Genomic DNA, 24,339 nt, shown 5'->3' with positions numbered 1-24,339 from the left:
TTATATAGGTGCTCCTCTGAAAGCAGCTGTGAGGTGGTAAGATGCTGGTATTATCTGGAGGACCCATCCTGTCAGATTTATCCGATTGCCAGATGGGAGAAAATGCTGAATCCTGCCACCCATAGGGTGGTTGTGCATCGCTACGAGCAAATAAAAGCAGCTTGGAGGCTGATGCGGTAGATGAGGGAAACTAGGAAAATAGATATCTGCGTGTTGCCTGCCTGATCCAAGGCCACAAAAGGACTCGGGTGACTAGATTTGGCGCTACCTATGTGACAAACCTCTGGAGTAGCCTCTGAAGTGTCAGATACTGTTGGGGAAACTGTCTGGCAGAGGTCAGCTCCAAAGATCACACTGTAGCCTGGCTTTTCTTGAACAGTTCTAGGGCACAATTGGCTTTTTCACCAAAGAGGTGGGATCCATAAAAATGCATTTCGATAAGTCAGGTCTGCACATCTATAGAAAAACCGTTGATTCACATCTGCGCATAGCAATGGAGCAACACACTAGTCCCATCTGCTCACGCCAAGCTGTCAGTGGTATCCAGACCAGCACAAATAACATATTTGGCTGCATCCTGACAATCTAGACTGGCTTGAGCCTGTAAACTCTTCAGGGACTGCTGATAACATCATGCTGGTCTTGACCAAGTGTCCATAAGAGTATCAGTTAGGGCTTCAGTGAACTGGAGTAAGGACTCATAGGAATCAGGTCCAGGTTATTTATTTATTTCGGTATTTATAAAGCGCGACACTCATCCCAAAGGATATCACGGCGCTATGAACTAAGAGAGACTACTGAGGCATTGCTGGGGGGTTATGTTTTAGGGAAGGGTTATATTTTAGGGAAAATGGGGGTTTTCAGTTTTTGTCGAAACTGAAGATAGTTTGTGGTGTGTCTAAGGTCAGAAGGTAGGTCATTCCATCTTCTGGCTGCCAGGTAGGAAAAAGCGCGGCCACCTGTTCTGACTTTGTAAATACGTTTAGGTTTGGCCAGAGCTAATTGATTTGATCGTAGATTCCTGTTGGGAACGTAGAAATCGACCCTCCCTTGGAGAATTGTGGGGCTAGTTTTGTGAAGAGCTCTGTGCGTGTGACTTAATAGTTTAAAGGCAGTTCTCTGGCGCATCGGTAGCCAATGAAGTTTCTTTAGGCATTCTGATGCCGAGTCTCACTTACCTTTATTACAGACCAGTTTGGCCGCCTGGTTTTGCAAGACCTGAAGGCGGGAGAAGAGTTGTTCGTTCATCCCTTCGAATAATGCGTTGCCATAGTCCAGGCGGCTAACCAGTAGGGCTTGGGTGACTGAGCGTTTGCAATCCAGGGGTATCCAGGGGAATATCTTTAAGATAAGATAAGTTTGAGTATGGCAAAACCATTGCCCCAGAGTGAACGGACGTGGTCCTTCATGGACAGGGCGTCCTCCATGATGATCCCCAAGTTTCTCGCGTGTTGTTTTGGAGTGGGGGCCAGTCCTAGTGTGGGTGGCCAAACAGTACTCTGTAACCTATAGCCATGTTTTAATATGTACTGTAATGCACTTTAAAAATCCACAAATTGTAATTCACAGTATTCAATACATGTAGAAAGTCCTTCACATGTAAATTTTCCCTTTTTAAACCTACTATAATTTAATAACGAACAAATATTTTTGTACTCAAACTTTGGCTCAGACATAATGTTTGCTGTCTAATGTCAGTCGCAGTCCATTATTTTAACCTGTTCCTAATTTTTTTGTATTTCCAATTGTTTGACTTATCCCGAAGTAGGAACTCTAGTCGGGGATACCCTCTTTTTGTACACACATCTAGTGTGGGTGGCCACCATGTGGCGTCCCATTTGAGTTTAGCTCCCCCGAACAAGAGAATCTCTGATTTGCCGGCGTTTAATTTTAGGCAGTGGTTGTGCATCCATTGGGCCATCTCGGAGAGTCAGTCGTGAAACTTTTTCTTTGTTGTCTCAGGCCCTTCATCCATTGCCACCATCAGCTGTGTATCATCAGCATAAGAGCATATGCCAATGCCCCACTTCCTTCCAATGTCGGCCAGTGATGAAATATAGACATTGAAAAGAGTGGGGCTTAATGAGGCCCCCTGGGGGACCCCACAGCCGATGGTGTTGGGTTTTGAATGGAACTGACCCATATGCACTGCCTGGGTACGATTGCTCAGGAAGGATCGAATCCAATTCAGTGCTGTTGATTGCACTCCTTTACTCAGGAGTGTGTTTAGCAGGCAGTTGTGGGAGACAGTATCAAACGCCGCTGACAGGTCAAGCAGTATCAGTGCCACCGATCCCCCTTGATCAGTGGAGCATCTGATACTGTCCGACACTGCCAGCAACGTTGCCTCGGTGCTATAGTTAGCTCTAAAGCCGGTTTGAGATGGATCCAGGAGAGAGTTATCTTCAAGATACCGGGTCAGTTGTATATTGACCGACTTCTCCAAGGCTTTGGAGAGATAGGGAAGCTGGGCGATAGGTCTGTAGTTCTCTGGATTAGAAATGTCGGATCCTGCTTTCTTCAAGAGGGGGGTCACGGAGGCGTGTTTCCAGGCCTCGGGGAAGGTAGCAGTGGTAAATGACTTGTTGAAGAGTTGGGTGACAAGGGGGCAGAGCGTGGGTGCGATTTTGGAAAACACGAAGAGGGGGCAAGGGTCCGAGGGGGATCCGGATTTGACAGTGCTCAGTAGCGCTAATACCTCCTCCTCAGAGAGTAGTTGAAAACTAGTTAGACAAGGTGTGTTGCGTCTCTCTGATGTCATTATTTGCTCGCCAGGGTTGTCCGGCTTGCTAGGGGTGTTTAGGGGAGTGAAGGTGGAGTATATTCTATTAATGTTATCAGAAAAGAAAGTGCTGATGCGCCCGCAAGCCTCGGTTGAGGGGGTGAGGGTTTGTGAGGTGCTGGATGGTTTACTAAGCTCCTTCACTACTTGAATTACTTCAGTAAAGACGTTTGTCTTAACAACAGAAGGTAACTGTAAAACCAAGGACTTCGGTAGCAGGTCTAATTACTAGAGCAAACAAAGCACTCTCTTCCTTTGGCGGGCTAAGGGGTGACATCAGTCCTTATCAGGAGCAGTATCAAACCCATTGGCTTCCTGTAAATCCATGTATAAACTGTCATCATAATGTAGGGGCAAATCATCCCCATCATCACCACTGTCATCGCCAATTGGTGGTCAGAAAGCTGATGGAACCTCTAAGAACAGTTCTGCAGTAGTGGAAGGATATTGTGTGAAAAAGCTGTGCAGGAACTGGGTTGAAACACTACAGTGGTCGCGGGGTTGAGAAGGATTCGGTTAAGGGTAGCATAGTGGAGTAAGCAGCAGATCCCCCTCTGGAGCTAGAGACGTCAGAGACCGTGTCTAGGAAAGAGAGATTGGTGCAGGTGTTGCAGGCAGAATGGAAGTCGGCAACGGAGTCGGTGCAAGAAGGTTTGTAGGGACTCAGGTGGCACCAATGACGGATCTGCTAGTGGTAACCCAACTGAAGGCTATGGTGGAGACTTGTGTCCTAAAGGCATGCAATATGTGAGGTCCGTGACTTCTATCCATGTTCGGCGATTTACATCATCACTTCATGGTCTCAAATTGGCTTCGGGTGTTTGAAGAGACACTCATCGCATAACTTGGTGCCTCATCTGTTGCAGGGTAACTTAAAAACAAAGAAAAGGACAGACTCCTCTTGGCAATGTGAAAACCACTGTTTACTGAGATGGCAAGGTGAGCGACCGTCCCCACACAGGTAAACAGGCAGTTTTCTCGGATTTGCTGCTTCACAGGCAGCTATGTTTATACACAGTCCGACAATGCTTGTTACAAAAGTTGAAACAATTAATTACTAGGAAGTTACATAACACATTGGTTATGGAGAAATATTAAGTCACCTGTGAACCTAAACTTTAACCTAATACACTAGACATCTTTTATTTCAGTTCTAACAATGCTTAACAAACTATTCTTTTACTTTTGAATGTGTGTGTATCAGTTGTGAATGCATATTTATTTGCATGTGCGCTTTATCATTGTCCTCCTAAGACCTCTTATCAGATTCTATGTGTTCTTGGCTAACTCAATCTCCTGCTCCTGTTGTCTAACCATGTTTCAATCTACTGTGAACACAGAATACGTGCCTGTGTGCTAAGGCAATACATTCCTTCAAGCTTGCTAAATACGAGTTTTCCTTTATATTTCAATTCTTCCATAACACATCGCATGACTTGGAATCATGCCTCAGAGCTCAAACACCTGAGGCACACCTTGAGTGGGTCTGTTATATGTTTTCCACCGTAATGGCATGGTTGAACCCTGTAGTTCTAGTTGGAGGTATCATTACCTTGCACACTGGATTTCAATTTGAAAAGGTCATCAATACTAACGAAAAAAGAGCTCCCGATCAACATTTGAAGATTGAGAAAGAAGAAAAATGGCATTCGTGTGCATGGGTAGTGCTGACACTTGGCTCCTACTATGTTATTTTCGGGGTGGAACAAAGTCAACACAGAGTCACACGGCACCATCTAGTGCTGTGCCGGAGCACAACTTTGAAAAGAATTCAGATCTAGTCTGGCAGCTACAGAATAATCTAAAGACGAGGAATCTGTGGTTAGTAGTTTCCATTAGAAAGAGCATTTTATTAGTTAAGAGTTGCTTGGCTTGTAAAACTTTAAAGCATTGCTCCAAACGATCTCAGGCATGAAAACAAAGGCTAGAGACATACTGAACAGGGTTGGTGAAAAAGCTGATTTTTTTCACAAATCATGCCCATCTGATGTCCACAAACATTAACTTATTTTACTTACATGTGCTGTTTTACATGGAAAAAGACCGCATTTTTAATTAAATAAAGCTTAGACATGTTTGAGTGTAGGGGCTGATTAAATTGGAACTCTTTTATCATGTAAGTAAGTTATTACGGCTGCAAATGGCAGTATAAAACAGTAATACACAGATTGAAGAGGTTGAACAAAAAATGTATTACAATCGCTCACCCGTGGAATAGTTGTCAAACTCTGAACAACGAAAACAACAGGATTCCCACCATTTTTAATAGCATCCACAGCTTCATCGTGAGAAGCATTTTGCAGATCCACTCCTGATACCTGTAAAATGCAGCAAATTTAATTGAAACACAGGGTATTAAAATCATTCTGCAAAGAAACAAATGCTATTTCAGAAGGTGACCTATGTCTTGGCAGTTTATATTTACTGGAAGAGCAAGTATAGCTTATACAGGTGCATGCGCAAGAATCTCATTTCAAGCATATACCTTAAAAGTCAAATAATAAATACACCACTACTTAAGTGTGGTCACCATGTGATTGCAATAAACGTTTTAAATAGAAAAATATTCGCTGGTGTTTTACCAGTGAAGGTTTCTAAATATCAAGGCTTTCAGTATTGCTTTGCATGTTGTATTATTTTTTGTGAAGGAGACAAGAATAAATCATCATCTAACCAAGCACTCAAATCACAAGAAGTTCCAATGTTACAATGAAATTGTAGACCTTTAGAAGCAACTTTAAAAAGAAGATGGAAAATAAATCACCATCTAAATGGACACCGGAAGGGCAGGCAAAATGGGAAAACAATATTTAAAGTTAAATTTTAAAAAAACATATGAAAAAGCTGAATTTAATCAGCTGAATCACTGAGAAGAAAGGACATTTTTTTGTACAGATATGAACAATGTGCATAGGCTTTGTGCGGTCACTCAAAGTGAAGGGAACTAATGAGAAGAGTGTGGTTATCCACTGCCCCATACTAGAGTGGGCAAAAAAGTGAATTACAAGCTGACAGACTAATGGATGAAACCAGCAGGCCTTAAGCCCCAATATATAAATTTTATGTAAGAATTATTTTGAAAATCAATAGTCTTGCAGACTTAAAGATGGGGTGATCATATTTCCAGACCCCAAAACTGTACTGGCCACAAACACAGAAGTAGGACTAAATCTTAACAATGATCACAGATGCTGAAGAATTACAATCCAGCAACCACCACCAAAGGGCTATACTGCCACATCCCACAAACGTATAAAACCACTACAAACAGGAAGCACAAAAACAGACAACTGTCTCAGGGGGGTTGTGCCCTTTGTTGCATTTCAAAACATTTTTACATTCCTGGGCTAGAACGGTGATCACAAGTTGTCTCACAGAACACATGAGCAACTTAGTCTGCCCGATTTTCTTTGCACTCTACCATAAGTATTCATTGCATTGCTTTTTGAAAACTTTATAAATATTTGCTGTTACTTCACAGATTGTTACATCAGGAGTGCCTTCTCTTCAGAGACAAGTTTGTAAGTATTAATTTAGACCATACACCAGCCAAAATGAAGCAACGCAACCTGCTCAGGAGAGCTGTTCTTTCCCTCTCAAGGAACACTGGTGAATGTACCCGTTGCATGACACTAAAACGAATGGGACTTGTACCCGTAGCATGACACTAAAACGAGGAAGGGACGGGTTATATGATTAGACTCCATCGGATATGCATATATTCACGGAAGAAAAAAAAGGCTAAAGTATGTTGTGGTTAGGTGAAAATGTCAGTTAAAAAAACTGTATTAAATTAAAACAAATACTGAAATTCACCAGTTATTGTTATCTCAAGTAACTATAACTTGTGCCCCCACGTTTTTTTTTTTTAAATGTAAAGTAACATACAATTACGAACAATAATGCCACTTTAAACTTTGGCTTTTTTGTTGAATTTCTAGGGTTCCTTTAACGTAAAGAAAGATGTCCGTCGTCATGCATAGCGTGTTGTTTTTTTTAAACATTTTTCTGCCCACATAATGCAACCTTAAAACCAACCACAACAGGACCTTGCACTCCGGGTGAAGAGCATACAGCTCCAGCTAGGAGTGGTTTGGAAAAGTATGGTAAGTTCTACTGCGGTCACGGATTTAACGACCCAGGAGACTTACAGATTTTTTTATGTTGCTGTGGGGCTGCCGCACTTCTTGCAGCCTCCCACGACATAAAAAATAGAAAGTTTGTTGGTGCCTCGGCCTCTCGTTGGGGCAACACCAGCAGAAAAATATTTACTAATAAAAAAGCAAAAGGGCATTATGGGATTATGGAGTGATCCTTTTCTTATTTTTGTTGATGTCCTGGTACCCACCCACATATTTAATTGTGGTTGTAGGCAGGAACCCCAAGGTCCCAACGGCTCCTGCCTGCACCCCCGTTCATCACCATACAGGGTGCCGGCACGAGCCGGCACTTTATTTTTCTTCTCGCTTGCTCCTGCCGGACAGGAGCAAACTTCTGTTCCCTACCCAGTTAAGAGTGGGCAGAGTATGCCTGCACTTTCCCGGGCAGGGAACCACAGTGTCCGGCGGGAGGTCTCCTCAAGACACTACAGAGTATCGGGCCCGCGGAGATGAGGTTCATGGGGGCTGATCTGGGCTCGGTAAGGGAGGCCCCCGGGGCCTGAAGATGCTTGGGGAGGGGGGCCATGCTAGCTTCCCTTAGTAAAAAAAAAGTAGGATAGTACCCAGAGGATGGAACCCCATACCCTGGGGCCTGAAGAGGCTAATGGAGAGTGGATGTGTGAGTCTCTGTGTGGGTCTGTGAGTTGGTGCGTGAGAGTCTGGGTCAGTGAGTGTGTGAGTCTCTGAGTGGGCCTGTGACTGGGCATGTGATTGTCTGATTGGGTCAGTAAGTGGGTGTATTCATTTCTGAGTGGATGCATGAATGTCTGAGTGGGTGCGTGAGTCTCTGAGTCTGTGAGTGGATGTATGAGAGTCTGGGTCAGGGAGTGTGTGTGTGAGTCTCTGAGTGGATCTGTGAGTGAGTGTGTGAGCCTCCGAGTGAGTCATGAATGTCTGCGTGGGTGCAAGAGTGTCTGAGTAGGTCTGTGAGTGAATGTGATTTTTTTTTTAAATCAGCAATATTTGCAAATTCGTTGCAATGTTACACAGGGAGGGTGCTGCACTGATAGTTTGGGATGCATTCCCAAATATTGCACATGGGAAAACAGTTTCTCAATGTTTTGAACGCATAAGGTGTCACACTAACACCCCTATATTCCAGTCAAGGGGTCACGGTACCTCTACCCCGACCCCTTTTACCACTTTTGTTCTTCAATTTCAGCCCCAGGGACCGTGTCCTTTTACTAAAATAGCGGCTGCAACTTTCCACTCAGGTTGTGGCCAGACAATCACGGCATTCCTGTTTGTGTGCACATTCACGATTCATCGCAAATTAGTCACAACCTTAAATATACTAATTTGGATTTCCTTTAATATCTTGAAAACTACTGAACGGATATACACCAAATAATGAAAGTTGTGCGTTCTTGACCATGAGTTGCCACTTAAAGTAGTTTGAGTTGTGAGGCTTGGTTTACCCATCTGTCCCTATCTACTTGCCCCCCCCCCCCCCACGCCCCCAGAGTAGACTGCTCTAACCACACTACCACTGAGAGTCGAGTGCGGAAGGGGTACTTAGCCCAGTTGCTCAGGATCCATAGTAGGTCGGGACCTGGGACATCAGGAGTAAAAGGCCTAAACCCCCAAAGTTGAGCCCAGTAGCTCCCGCTTTCCCCATGGCCTGCTGAAAGGGGCTCTGACAGTCGGCGTACTCTTTCAAGTGTAAGAGAATTACTTTTGGTGCCAACAAGATGTAGACCGTGTCAAATGTGCAGAACAAAAAAAACTTCTATATATACACTGCACCTTGTGAGGTCAAACCTTCAACTTACCTCCTGGCAGCTATATAACTGGGTACCAGAAGAGTGTTATTAGAGGTCTTTTGTTAGCATGCCAATCACTAATGATTTTCACGAGAAACTGAAAAAAAGTTTAGCCCCCCATTCAGAAACCTTCACCTAATCTGGCCCTTCTAAATCAAAGACTCCCATTCAAGCCCATTCATAAAGCCTCATTGCAGCATTTATCATGAAAAGTGGTCTTTCTAGAGTCAAATGTTTGCGCTAATTGTCTCTTATGAGCCCCTATACTTTGCCGTTGCTTATTTGCTCATCAAAGGCTCAGGCCATTTTGCAATCAGTCACTATCTTATGTGCGCTTATATTTATTACCTTGAAAGAATGTGTGCAACATTTATGCATTCTGATAGCATGCTTTTAATTAATGTATTAATATATTTATTTGAATATTTGATAGAGAAAGACCTTTTGGCTTTGCTATGAATATGTTACTGTATTCTCACACTTTACTTACCACCTGAACCTCATGATTTACGGGGTTGATTTTTTCCAAAATAAACAGTATCATGTGGTGTAAAGTGATTGTTAACAGCGCTCTCGGGGAGAGAGCAAGGGATTTCAGGTTCGGGGACAAGCAGAGCATGGGGCAGTTCTCTCTGGAACTGCACCAAGCCCACTGTCTTGGTGACAGACATATAATTCAATGAGACAGGCTGACGACAGGAAAACAAATGAGGTTCAGGTATGCAAGCGTGATGGCAATATCCAAAAACGGAATCCTCATAAAACAGCAGACCTTTGATGCTAAAATTAGACATGTAGGGATCCTCAAAATGAACTATAAGGTCTGCTTTCATAACATTCATCTTCTGTGCAACTACATTCTCTACGATTGTGTTGATATCCTCGAAAATCTAGTACCATTTATTCAGAACTAAAATCTACTGTAACAAAGCCTTAAAAATAATAGTGTGGATTTCGTTTGTAGCACTTGGGGTGAAATGGCGCCATGAACTAGAAACAATATATCAAAATGCATCACAGTCTCTAGCAGGTTCAGTTACATGCCCAAAACACCTTGTCTCCAGGTAAGTCGGGAGAGAGAAATAGACAAGATCCTGTCTATTTACCTGCTCAAGCTTATAAATTGGTACCTTCCTGTGCCTGACATGAGCTTCTACCGCGTCGTGGCCTTGGAAAGGAACTGATAATCTCATACTAATGGCTTTTACTCCTGCCTGTAGGATTAGTGAACTGCAGGCTGTGAGAAGTTGGCCCGATATGCAGCGTTCGCTATTCTAGTGACCGCTATGTATCGTTCCAAACGACCCTTATGGTGATTGGTTGTAAGTCAACCTATAGACCAGCTATCCTAGTAGCGTGGATACGAGCAGTCTAAGGCTAAAGACTCGAGAGGGCGTGTTAAGCCAGCTGTTTACCACACATGTACCCCTTGAACACCAAGTGAAAGGACACCACACAAGTGTTATGAAAATAAACAGGATATTTATTAAGATTCACAACAGCCCTGTACTCTTTATGAGGACAGGGTACTAAGCACAAACCAAATCTCTTAGGAAAATACTTCAAGTGCACAATTAAGACAAGTGTCCGAGGACACGGAAAGTTTAGTGGTCTCGGGCGGACCCGATAAGGCAAGTCGGAAGCGAGGGACTCGGGACCCTAGAGTAAAGAGGCTATGCAGGCACCGAAATGCCGAGTTACCTAGCCACGAGGGCTGCGGCTGCACAAGTCTTACAGGCGTCGGGGTCTTCGCTGACGAGCCAGGAGCCGGAAGAAAAGGAGTTGCTGGCCGGCGACCAGTGATGATTAGTTCGTAGAGATCCAAGCCTGGATCAGAGATCGATGATACCTGAAAGCAGAGGGGACCAAGTTCGTACTACTAGCCAGTAGTCAGAGGGTACCAGGAAGGCACCGGTTGGCCGTCACCTCGACCAGGTGAGTGGGCGACGCTAGGCTCTGCAGTCTCACGGACCAGGAGGCGTTGTCGGCGACCAGGATGGAGGTGCGAGCTGTCCCACGAAGGATGATGCTGTCGGCGTCGCTGGGCCCAGGATTGGGGCAACAAGCCTTGGCAGATCTCAGGGCCACGTGGTAGGCCTAAGATGGCGTCTTGAATGGACCAGGAGGGTCCAGGGTGCTCCTCTCGGCAAAGGGGAGCAAGGGCCAGTCTGGAGCAACCAGACCAGCAGCGTTGATTGTCGGATGTCGTCACAGGAGGGCACAAGCCAGCGGCTAGTGACCAGACAACGTGCTGAGCAGCGAGCAGAAGGGCCCCACGCAGATCGTGGAGATGCTGGGAGACTGCACTTCGGTGCTGGAGCGGCTCAGGGTCGGGGCTTCTCGGACCCCAGAGCACTCACCAGAGAATTGCTTCGATGGTCGTGCTGGTTTAAGAAAGCGTGCAGGTTTTGATGATGGCCGGTCCCTCGAGGTCTCGTCGCACCCACAGATCACAGCTGAGCTGATGACGTGGGTAGAGGTCAGAGGTGCCAGGGAAGCCAGTTCTCGTCGAGCTGGGCCGTCGGATCCTTGAGGAAGGACTTGCAGCAAACCGCAGAGTTCTTAGATGGTGCCCGCTGATGCAGGGTGACTACTCCTTAGTCACAAGGGAGAAATCTTGAGAAGAGTCTTGAATGTCCTTTCGTAGAAAGTAGTTCTTGATTCAAAGATGATCTAATTTGGAAGGGTCCCCGCTCCGGCCTTTATCCTAAAGAAAGGGGTGGGTACATGACTAGGTCCTGCCCTAAGGGTGGGACCAGGAAGGGGGTAGTTACACCCCTCTCCCCTGCCGGACTTTCCCCAGGCCAGGGCTGGCGCCCCTGGAACTGGTTCTGACCGGCAGATGCGTAGTGAGCACCGGGGTGCCACTCCGCAGTCACCTTCTCGCAAAAGCCCTACCTACCCAGAATACACAAACCCTGTCTGGGACGGTGCGAACACCGCCCTCGACAGGAAACCCTTTGTCCAAGCGCTCCTCGCTGGAAGGACTCCCAGCAGCAGGAGGTCAGACTCGTGTCTGTGGTGGCAGCATCCATTTTGTGGAGCTGAGGCTTCAGTTAACTTTAACCGGGGTTCACAGTTACGTACATGTCGTGTCCCTCTAGAAGGGCGGAATGCTAACCTCGTCGCCAGAATTGGTGAGAGGGCAGCATCCCGATTCGTATGACACCTTACTCGACATGTCTTGATAACGCGATACCGAAGTTACCGATATGGTACGCGTTACCATGGAACAGCCATTGGGTCTTGATTCCGCAAGCTGCAACCGGGCTCGGCTCGGGCCAGAACACAGTTCACACGAGCCCACGCACTCTGCCTTCAGGATTGTCAAGGCCTGCCATAGGAGTGACTGATAGGAACTCGGGTGTCCATCGTATGGTTAGATATAGAGCTACTATACCTAAAGCAAAGGGTGATTACACGACTTTGCCCCAGCTGTCATGCAGCCAGTTGTGTCAAATTTAGGAGGCCAGCCAGGGGTGGCATAATACATGCTGCAGCCCCTGGCGGCCCTGGGTACACCTATGCCCTGAGTTACAGGGTCTGATAAGGTGGCCCAGTACCAATTGGTAAATGCACCTAGGGTACATATCGTAATTTAGAAAGAGAACAGCCAGGCTGTGGGTCTGATTGGCAGGCCCACAGCCAGAGAAAGTCGTAAACCAGTGAAACAAAAGCAAAAAATCTGGGTGATCATAGGATTGCAGACCCTACTCTCCTACACAGGCCACATGTGCCCAGAACCCTATATGTTGTTTTGCTCCAACTGGTTAGTAATTAGACCTGGGCGAGACAATCTGCTCCGCTTGCGAAGTCTGCTGAGTTTTCCCCACCCTTCCAAATAACTCGAAGCAGAGTTTTTTCTTGCTCACAAACATTATGTTGGCGAGCCTGAAAAATCTTACTCCAGACCTTCCGGATGGCCGCTACCGTTCAGGTTGAGATATCTTCAGTTTGCATCAAGGAAGCTGCCGCTCAAGTACAACATCTATGAGCAGCAAATTGAAATTGAAATTGAAATTGTGTGTGTCTTATAAAGCGCACTTCTACCCGCACCACAGGCCTCGTAGCGCTATAGACCGTTGGGGAACCCGTCCTGGCTTTCCCTGTGAGATAGTCCCTCCTGGGAGTCTCCAAGGTGAAACCAGGCATCCCCGGCGTTTGTGAGGGGCCGTTGTGGAGATGAGGCAAGCTAATGCCCAGAGTTGCCGAGTGTGATCTCTGGTTGGAGTAGGCACCGATGCGAGAATTATCGAGTCCGCTGATCCTGGTCCGAGACCCTGCCCCGTCGGGAATCGAACCCTGGTCCCGGGCCGTTCTCTGCTCTCGGGTCTGCCGCCTCTAACCAGTGAGCCACACCACTCCACTTCTAACCAGTGAGCCACACCACTCCACTTCTAACCAGTGAGCCACACCACTCCACTAGCAGCAGAAAGAGGTTGCGCCATCTTGTGCTGTGCATGGTGACGTTCACACTGATTATCCAGCTTGGGACAAACACCTAGTGCGAAAAATCAGCAGGAACATCGCGACCTAATGCCAATTGCGGAACTCCACCTAGCACGGCGGAGGTTTTTGGTCACTACACGGAGTTCCGCATAGCAGAACTCTGCAAACTCCGTCCAGGTCTTTTGAGAACAAGGATTTATCTGTCGTTGTGTGCAGATTTTGTTAGGTCTAAACAGTCTTTAGGAAGGTGATTGGCTGGTGTATTGCATTTTATAACCAACTGATAAACAGGAAACCCTGGGCTCACTCTACCAGGGGAAAAGCAGACACTGCCGCTTGAATGGGAAATTATTCTCTGAATAAAATCTGTAAATTTGCCAAGTGGACAGCTGTCTATACTTTCGGAAGCATTACTATGTAGCTTCTGATGGAGCATAGATACTTTAGTGTATCAAATTATTTTGAAGAAACCTTTTGGCTTGACTACAAGAAGCTGATGGCACTGAACCAGATATTATACCATTCATCTCTGGATATGGATTACCAGTTAGGGATGAGTTTACTAGTGTATTTTAGCATTTATGACTATCAATGAAGAACTTGTGATACAGAACTAAAAGTATGTTACTTGTAATCTAAATTCTTCTTCATACATATCTTTACCCAAGTCATAAATTACCAAGCTGCCACCCGGTCTCAGTTGAATGAATGTTATAATCTTAACCAGTTTCAAATAAGCCATTAAAAACACAGCGAGGGTGTATGCTGTACTGTTGATTTGTGTAGTATTTTTCACTCAACTAGAGTCAAATTCCTTTAAAACAAAGATAGTTTAGTCTGTGGTGTGATTATTTGCATTTAAAAATGCCAGCTATACACTATTTTATGCATATGCGAAATGGTTTTGTGATTCCCCTCACACAGGCAACAGTATTTTATTTTAGTATTTCAATCAGTGACGATCTTTTGATGCAAAAATAACAACTTCTAGATGTAGATTGCAAATGGTTCCTGACAACTCACTAGAGTAAAGTCCCACACATGTTTCTAAGCAAATGACTTAATAGTCATCGATATCCTTCATTTTTCCTCTGCTCATACCTCAAGTATTTTGTCTCCAGTTTTAAGAGCGTTAGTTTTTCCAGCTGGACTTTCATCCAAGACTTGCTTTATAAAGATGCCCTTAAGTTCTTCTCCATTTTTCAGCCGTTTTAGAACGGTTTGTCCACCAACAATGCTGATACCAAGTGACACATTAGGCTCTCTCCAAATCTCAACTCTGTTGAAGAGGATAGTACAAAGAAAATGTAACGTTACGTTTAGTTTGACGAATGTCAATAACTTTTACAACCGCATTTATAATTCAGCTAGAAAAGTTGAAAATGTGTTCAAGTCAATAAACAATTATCACGATTCAAATTCTATTAACACTTTAAATATGTTTTTCGGAGAATTCCAAAAATTGGAAATGAAAAAAAAAGTTCTGATTGAACTCTCAGAAGTTAAAAGGTTCATAACACCTTGCTTGTCTGTTCCCCAAACACCCATGGAAACAGGTTAACCAGCATATCTCACTGTACATATGCAGTGGGATGTGCAACAGGAATGTGGCAGGTTTTTCAGCCCTCTAAAGTTCAGTACATTCTGTATAGATTCCACTGTAGAGGCCATAACTTGACGAAAAACATTTTCTGTTATAGTTTCAGTCCCTCTGTCACCTTGGGAGGAATTCTGGTCAACTACTCCTTGCATGACAACTTACACTTTGTGAACATATAACTCCATGTTAAACATTTATGCTTCAGCAAACGTACATTTTTCATTCTACTGAAATCACTATTCAATTTTAGCATTATTTGTGTACATTTGAAATTGCTGTTGTTATTGAGTGCTACTGTGTTCCCTTAAACTTCACAATCTTAAACTATCAAATTGGTTAAGCTTATCAAGTATTATCAATATGAATCATTAGTAACCTAAATTGGATTACTGTATCGTTCAAGAGGATTTGTAACAGTGGCTACCATATCTTGTTGGAGCAGATAGGCATAGGTTATTTGGTTTATGAGCACCTCCTTTTAATTTCAGATCTAATGGCCTAGCACCGCATATCTGCCAATAGCTGCAGATATGCCTATCAATTCTAAGGAAATTTGTTTATGCACAGCTCTTGTTGCAAGGATTCTGAGCAAACACAGACCTATGCATAGGATAATGTTACCTTAGTAGATAGGGACTGAGTCATCCCACCACCTTAGTACCCACGAGAGCCAAGGGCCAACTAGTTATAGTGCCTTACTTGCCCTCCTACTCACTCACAGAGGAACAAGAGATTGGACACCACAGAACACAACACTCCTGACTCTCTCAGGAATCGCGGTTACAAGACACACCCTTTCGCTCACACTCTTGTTCTCGTCCACAATAAGATCTGACAGAGACATGACCAAGTTTAAAATATTTATTTTAACTAATGTGCTCAAATATGCAGTATACGTGCCACAATAAGCAGAAAAATGCATAACAACAATACGGTCTGCATAGCAAGTAGTCCGTAATTCATAAAAGGTGCTGTCATGATATATGACATAGTTGCCTAACCTCCCTCCCCTTGTATCGAAGCAAGATGATTATATAACAGAAGATCTCTGGGCGTTATCTGCAGACCCCATACCTCGGTCTATAGATGGCAGATTCTACATCAAAGGTGCTGTCCTGCTCTTCTCCTTGAAAAGTTCCATCTCCAAGTGTGAGCTACCTCTACGTGTATTCCAATAAAACTAATGTACGTGTTCCCAAACAACAGCTGCACCTGTATTTGTTGTCTAGGTGATAGGGCCTGACCAGAATAGAATAACATGAGGCATTGTTGTTCGACATTGTTCACAATGTTCAGTCTAAATCCCAGGAACCTGCAAAGCGTGAACACAACAGTACGTTCTAATGTGAAAATATTAAAAGGGGCATTTGCATAATAAACTCATGTAGTAACGTGTGCAAAGCAGTAGACAATCTGCAGCGTGCTCATGCTAACATAAGGAAGACAGCAATGTCCCCATGGGCAACGTGACACTCTCTTTAGGCCCTTTCACTGTATTTCAATAGGTTAAGGTTTGCCCTTTGCATTGGTCATTTCAGAATCCCTATTCCTATATTTTCATCCATTCTGTGATGAATTTACTGGGTTGTTGTGGATCACTGTTCAGTCTCGAGATACACTTTAGGCTCAGCTTTAGCTGTTGGACTGATATTCTCATATTTTCATCTAGAATGCACTGGCACAGAAAGGAATTCATTGTGTACTCAATGACTGCAAGACGTATAGTCCTTGTAGCTGCAAAGTATGTTCAAATCATCAACCACCACCATCCATGATAGGTATGATGATGGTGACCTAGACAAGTGCATGTTCTTTGGTTATTGAGCACTACCTTTTTTTTCTGACATCCCAGACTGGCACTGGAAGCCTCACATGTGCACATGAATTCGGTTTTATTTTTTTGGGACTTTTATGTAGTGCAAACTCGACCCAAAGGTATCAGAGCGCTACACATGAGCACCAGTTGCATTACAGAAGGACACATTCATTTTTGTTAGGGACGAGGAGATTAAGTGATTTTGCCAGAATCACAGGATGTTCAGCCTCCCTGCCGAGACTCAAACCTGGTTCACCAGCGTCGAGGTTGACCGCGCTAGCCGTTAGGACACATCCTCTCCCAAATATCATTATGCATTAAAATATCCAAAGCATTTGCTACAAAACCTCTGAAGTAAAATAGAAAGTTTATAAATACAGAAACTAAAAGCCAGTTAATCACATATAAAAAGATTACCAAAAAGAAAATAATGAATCAATCAAATTAAAACAATCAGAATACTAATGCAAACTCATCCTTATGGGGTGATAGAACATTGAAACTATATCTCAAGTAAAATATTTTCCAGGGACCAGAGGTAAGGTTGGCCTTGGACATTAAAATTCATGATGTGTATAGGTTGTTGATGATTTATGACTTTGTTTGTGTTTATTAAACAATTATATATTTTCATTCAGTGACACCCTACTGGCCTGCGGATGTAGGTGGCTGTATGTGATAGCTGCACTGAAAATCAATAAAAAGATTAAAACTGAAAAAAAACTATTTTCCTGTGCTAAACCTTTATAAGACAACACAAAGAATCTTGCTACTGATGTCAGAATTTCATAAATTGAGCCATCCAGAAATAATGAAATCACATCAGTTATAGTGTAGAATTAAAAGGGCTTGAATATTCCTTTTTAAATACATGATATCCAGACAAATGTGTTTAATGTGCTCAAAGTCTTTCACATACAAGACTAAAAGCCGCAAGACTTACTCTTTGCTAATCCTTCCACTATTCTCAGCTTCTCAAATGAAACTGAATACTAGTATACAGAAACCTAAAGAAATTAGATTGAATTGATTATGGCTACAAAATTGCTGGTGTCCCGCCAACTTTCCCTTAGTGGTAAAATGCAAATGTTTTGCGACCGCATTTTGGTCGCAAAATATTCGTACATAGCACTGCGAGTCACTATTAGGAAGGTACGACCTTGGCAAGCCCCTTCCTAATAGCGAGTCGCAAACCCTATTTTGCGAGTCAGTAATAGGTTACCAACTCGCAAAATGGGGTTTGGACTAGCCACAGACTAATTTAACAGTCACAAACATTGCGATTGGCCGTTTGCAACTGCTAAAGACGGTCGTACATGTGTCCCCTAGAGCCAAGAGTAGTTATTGAAAGCCACTAAGAGTCTGGATAATAAAAACTAAGTAATTGGCATAGGATGGCAACGAGGCGTGAATGCCTTAACGTTTAAATAGCTAACAGGACATCATTTTTTATGTTATCAAATACATCTACTTTTTATAGTTAAAAAATGCAGCATGAAATAGTGAAATTTTGTCTTAATCCATTATCTCTTTCAATTTTTCTAGAGGACACACCGTTCTTGCTGAACTGAATTCTCACCAACATTTACTCATGAAAACCCATAATTAACCATACGAGGGCGATACAGTTAGTCCAAACCATTTTGTTAAAGGTGATGCTATAATTGACAAAAACAATAGACTAATGCATTTTTCTTTGTTAGCGCCTTGGAATTAATCATGAGCAAAGCCATGATGATGTAATTTGTCTCACAGTGGGGTAGAAAAAAATGTGGGGCCACCCTAGAGTAGTATTTGAAGTAATCCAATTCCACAAAGACTGTACCGTGAATGTAATAAGGCAACTGAGTGAAAATTAGATGATCAGTCCTCTAGCCCTACTCGTGTTCTGCAACCAGCATACTCCTCTGACAGAAGTCAAGAATTAAGCGAGTGTGCACAACAGATGTAAAAATGAGACATAAGATAAGAGTCCATAATGCATCAACACCAAATTTCTTCAATCAATCAATCAAACACTCAATCAGGGGTTGTGAAGCGCAGCTACTCACCCAGAGAGGTCTCAAGGCGCTGGGGGAGGGAGCGCACGGCTCCTAAGCCTTAGTGGAGAATTGTCAGAAGGCTACCATAGCCGATCGAAGAGCCAGGTCTTGAGGTCCTTCAGGAACTTGGAGAGAGTTGGTGTCTGGCGGAGGTGGAGAGGGTTCCATGCTTTGGATGCGAGGAAGGAGAAGGAGCGACCTCCTGTTCTGGTCTTCTTGATGCGTGGTGTTGTGGCAAGGGAGAGCTGGGCTCAGCGGAGGGATCTTTGGGGTGCGTGGAACGAGAGGCAATGGTTCATGTAGGTGGGGCCAGTGTTGTGGAGGGCCTTGTGGGCATGGGTGAGAAGCACAAGTTACTTACCTTCGGTAACGATATATCAGTAAGAAACAGTGGTTAGTGTTACATTCCGTACCTTAGAATATCCCCAGGCGTCAGACTAGTTCCGGAAAGTTTTGCGTAGCAGTACCCCTGTAGGAAGGTGGATACCTGACTATGGTTGCTCCCAACTTTTTGCCTGGTGTTTTGCTGGTTTTCCGACTTAGTTGACCTGGGACCCTGCTATTCAGGGCCCCAGGCCTACTGCTCTCTCTGTAAAATGGATTCCCTGTACCTTAGGTACATAACCAATTGGTACTGGGCCACCTTATCAGACCCTGTAACTCAGGGCATAGGTGTACCCAGGGCCTACAAGGGGCTGCAGCATGCATTATGCCACCCCTGGCTGGCCATCTAAATCTGACACAACTGGCTGCACGACAGCTGGGGCAAGGTGGTGTAATCACCCTTTGCTTTAGATATAGTATACCTATATCTACCCCTAAAATGGACACCCGTATTCCTATCAGTCACTCCTATGGCAGGCCTTGACAATCCTGAAGGCAGAGTGCTTGGAATCGTGTGAGATGGTGCTCTGGCATGAGCTGAGCCCGTTTGCAGCTTGCGGAACCAAGTCCTAATAGCTGTTCCATGATAACGCGTACCATATACTCTTAAGTGCATTATAATCCTCGCGGTTATATGCTAACTCTGGTATCGCTTTATCAAAACATGTCGAGTAAGGTGTCATACAAATTGGAATACTAACCCCTCGCCAATTCTGGCGACGGGGTTAGCATTCCACCCTTCTAGAGGGACACGACATGTATGTAACTGTGAACCCCGGTTAAAGTTAACTCAAGCCTCAGCATCACAAAATGGATGCTGCCACCACAGACACAAGTCTGACCTCCTGCGGCTGGGAGTCCTTCCAGCAAGGGAGGCTTGGACAAAGGGTTTCCTGTCAGGGGCGGTGCTAGCACCATCCCAGACAGGGTTTTGTGTATCCTGGGTAGGCAGGGCTTTAGAGGAAGGTGACTGCAAGTGGCACCCCGGTGCTCATTATGCATAGGCCGGCTAGAACCAGTTCCAGGGGCACACCAGCCCCTGACCTGGGGAAGGTCCGGCATGGGAGAGGGGTGTAACCACCCCCCTTCCTGGTCCCACCCATGGGCAGGACCTAGTCGCGTGCCAGCCCCTTTTCCTAGTATAAAGATAGGAGCGGGCCCCCTTCCAAATTAGATCATCTTTGAATCCTGAAACTACTTTCTACGAAAGGAACTCTCGACTTCTTCTCAAGATTTCTCCCTTGTGACTAAGGAGTAGTCAACCCTGCACCCGCAGGCACCATCCAAGAACACTGCGGTTTGCTGCGCGTCCTTCCTCCGGAATCCGACTGACCAGCACGATGAGACCCGGCTTCCCTGGCACCTCTGACTTCTACCCACATCGTCAGCTCAGCTGAGATCCGTGGGTGCGACGAGACCTCAAGGGACCGGCCATCTTCAAGACTGCACGACTCTTGCCCAGCACGACCACCGAGAGATCCTCGAGTGAGTGCTTTGGGGTCCGAGAAGCCCCAACCCTGAGCAGCTCCAGCACTGAAGTTCAGCCTCCAGGCCTCTACGAGATCTGCGTGGGGCCCTTCTGCTCTTTGCTGCTCACTGCGTTGTCTGGCTACTAGCCCGCTGGCTTGTGGCCTTCCCGAAGACGAACGACGACATCAACACCGCTGGTCTGGTTGCTCCAGACTGGCCCTTGCTCCCCTCCAATAGAGGAGCACCCCGGACCCTCCTGGTCCACTCCAGATGCCATTTTGAGTCCACCGCGTGGGCTTGCATTTGCCAAGACTTGTTGCCCCAATCCTGGGTCCAGCGACGTCGACAGCAGATATTATCGTGGGACAGCTCGCACCTCCATCCTGGTCGCTGACAACGCCTCCTGGTCCGTGAGACTGCAGAGCCCAGCGTCACCCACTCACCTGGTCGAGGTGACTCCATCCGGTGCCATCCTGGTGCCCATCTAATCACTGGCTAGTGATTCAGAACTTGGTCCCCTCTGCTTACAGGTGTCTTCCATCTTCGATCCAGGCTTGGATCACTTCGAACTTCTTCACTGGTCGCCTGCCAGCAACTTCTTCTTTCAGGCTCCATAGACTGCAACGAGGATTCCCGACGTCTTTCCAGACCTATGCATCCGCAGCCCCTGGGCTAGGTAACTTCGGCATTTCGGTGCCCCAGCATAGCCTCACTATCCAAGGGTCCAGATCCTTTTTCGTTTCAGCTCTACCTAGTCGGATTCGTCCGATATCACTAACTTTGCATTTACTAGTATCCATAGACTTTGTCCCGCGTGAGAGTGCACACTCTGCACCCGAGTCCCCTAGGCCTCCTGCTAGTAATCTGAAGGTTCAGTAGTCCAGTCCTAGCGATTCCAAACCCTATGAGATTAGTACTTACCTGCTAGTAATTTCGCATTCCACTTTTAGAGTATATGGTTTTTCGTGCCCCTCGGGTATTTGTGTAAATTGTGCAACTTATAGTATTTTCGTAAGAGTTTTGTTGTGTGCTTAGTACCCTGTCCTCATAAAGAGTACAGGGCTGTTGTGGTCTAAATAAATATACTGTTTATTTTCATAACACTTGTGTGGTGTCCTTTCACTTGGTGTTCCAGGGGTATATGTGATGGTATAACAGCTGGCTTAACACGCCCTCTAGAGTTTAGCCTAAAGACTGCTCTTGTCTATGCTACTAGGATAGCTGGTCTATAAGGTTGACTTACAACCAATCATCAATAAGGGTTGTTTGGACTGATACAAAGTGCTCACTAGAATAGTGAACATTATATATCAGGCCAACTTCTCACAACCCCTGTGCGTCAGTAGGCGTTGTCTGCGGCTCCGCGTCCGTCGTCGTTGGCGCCGAGATGACGTCGGAGTACTTAGACGCCGCCCTCGCGCACTGACGTCAGTTCTTATGCACAGCTTTTCTGCACCAGAAACACAGAGCCATGATAAAAACCGACACTGGTGCCATGAAACTAGGGCCTTCAAAGGGAAGAACCTTAACCCTAGATATCGGTTCGCAGAACGGGGAGGATTGGTGGGGCAGAAAGGAATCCAACACTAACTACTGTTTATTACAGATATATGGCTACCGAAGGTAAGTAACTTGTGCATCTGAAAGAAACATGCTAGTGTTAGATTCCTTACCTTAGACTAGATACCCCAGCAATACCAACCCCGGTGGTGGGTCTGCAAACCAATGATCACACCAGAAAGTCCTGGAGAACAGAACGGCCGAAAAAGCCATCTCTCCGGTCTTGGCTGTCCAGGCAGTAGTGTCTAGTGAACGTATGCAGCGAGGCCTACGTAGCTGCCTGACAGATGTCCTGCAAGGGGAGTCCCCGAACCAGGGCAGTAGTAGCCGCCGTGGCCCGAGTGGAATGGGCACGCAGCCCCACAGGAGGCTCCTTTTTTAGCCAGTGAATAACAAGCCTTTATGCACAAAACGACCCATCGAGAAATTGTTCGTTTGTGCACTGCCCGTCCCTTCTTAGCGCCCACGTAACGAACAAAGAGCTGGTCGTCCACCCGAAACCGGCGTGTGCGGTCCAGATAGAATGAGAGCACACGTTTTGGGTCCAGGCGGTGGAACCTCTCTTCCTCTTTCAAGGGATGCGGAGGCGGACAGAAGGTGGGAAAGGTGATGGACTGCCCGATGTGAAAGGCTGTAACCACCTTGGGCAGGAAAGAAGGACGCGTTCTTAAAACTACTTTGTCTGGATGGACAGAAAGAAAAGGAGGTTTAGAAGATAGAGCCTGGAGCTCACTCACTCTCCTGGCAGAGATGATGGCGGGTTTCCACACAGTCTCACACCGTCCCTAGCCAGCATACTCCACAACACAGGAATCCAAAAACAAAGCCCTCGACTGGATCTGTTCATCCCTTTCCTGTAGAACGCAGTGGGTCAGACTCCCTCCCTTCATCTCGGAGCCCACACCAACAACCTGCGGAGTCCCCCAAGAATCCTCCATCAGCCCCACCCTTTTCATCGTCCACATTGCCCCTCACGCTTCCATCCGACTACACAGGCTCCCCTTCGAGAAGAAAGCATCTGAAAGAAACAGGTTAGTGTTGGATTCCTTACCTTAGAATATCCCCAGGCGTCAGACTGGATCCAGAAAGTTTTACGTAGCAGTACCCCTGCGCGTCGGTAGGCGTCGTCTGCGGCTCCGCGTCCGTCGTTGGCACCAGGATGATGTCGTCTGAGCATGTAGACGCCACCTCGCGCGCTGATGTCAGTTCTTTTTTTTTCCGCGCCAGCAAGGGCAGATCCAGAAGAAGCAGCACTTCTTAGTCACTTTTTGACTAGCTTTTTCGATCCTTTTTGGGTCCTTTTTCGAGTTGGTAGACTCTCGGTGCCGATAGGGATGCCCGGGTTCAAACCCTGTGGAGATTGTAACCGCCTGATGTTGGTTACCGACCCCCACCGTCGTTGCCTTTTTTGATTTGGGGCCGACCACGACGACAAGTCGTGCCCGATTGCCGGGCCTTGACGTCGAAGGCTAGGCGGGAGCGGTTCCGTAAGCACCTCGAGCTCTGGCAGTCGGCCCGGCGCCGTTCAAGTTCCCGGTCGAGGAGGAGGTCAAAGGACCGGTCGCAGGGCCACAGTCATCACAGCTCGGCGAGTCAACACCATTCGTCGGGCTCCAAGTCCTCAGGTAAGAGGCAAAAGAAGTCGAAGAGACAACATCGCTCTTCCGACTCCCCCGACGCTCACGCAATGCGGCCGGGGGTTCGGGCGACAACGCCCACGTGGCTCCGCCGGAGCCGCAGGCACCGTGGCCAGCTCCATACCCACCGGTCCCTGGGCTGAACGCGACGCCGGAGGAGATCGATGCCTTCCTCATGGCCATGAGGTCGCTCTCTCCTCTGTCAAGTCCCGCTGTGGTGCCTTCGGGCCCCGCGGTACTGGCTGGGAGCCCAAGCGGGCCTTAGGCTTCGGCCCCGGGGCCATCGGCGACTTTGGTCCCGACGCCACAGGGCCCCACTGGATCCGGGTCACCGCTGTTCGACCTTACGTCCCCGGACGACATCGTCCCCAGTCCCTCCCTCGGTCCGGATCCAGCGTCGGACCGGCGTCACTCAACGCTGCATCCAACGCCGAGAGAAGAGCAATTCTTCTATGATCCGGCCCCATCCTTTGCACCTGACTATGAGGAGATGGGAGGCAAGGAGGATTGGGAGGGGGTCTAGGACCCTCTGGCATGGGAGTGCTAGTCGTATAAGGACTGGGCAGTTGAGCTAGGGAGGCCAGTGGTGTGGACACTTCGCCCGACACAGGATTCGTCTCCCCCTCCTACCGTGGCTACGGAGGAGGGCTGCTTACAGCGTGGTGTTGACGAGGGC

At 46.2% G+C, this 24,339-nt stretch overlaps 1 protein-coding gene across 6 annotated transcripts in view; it reads right to left on the bottom strand.

The window, feature by feature from the left end:
* PATJ (PATJ crumbs cell polarity complex component) overlaps positions 1-24,339 on the bottom strand; it is a 1,366,227-nt gene that overhangs the window by 790,439 nt on the left and 551,449 nt on the right. For all 6 annotated transcript variants that reach the window (XM_086953328.1, XM_086953320.1, XM_086953345.1 and 3 more), the window contains 2 exons: positions 14,256-14,433; positions 4,990-5,100 (listed from right to left, as the gene is read on the bottom strand). In XM_086953328.1, coding sequence (XP_086809454.1) covers positions 4,990-5,100; positions 14,256-14,433 — 289 coding nt within the window. The remainder of the gene's footprint in view (positions 1-4,989; positions 5,101-14,255; positions 14,434-24,339) is intronic.

This window comes from Lissotriton vulgaris, chromosome 1_1, assembly GCF_964263255.1.
Source record: "Lissotriton vulgaris chromosome 1_1, aLisVul1.2, whole genome shotgun sequence".
Lineage (NCBI taxonomy): Eukaryota > Metazoa > Chordata > Amphibia > Caudata > Salamandridae > Lissotriton > Lissotriton vulgaris.
This window is presented reverse-complemented; position numbering and strand designations above follow the sequence as displayed.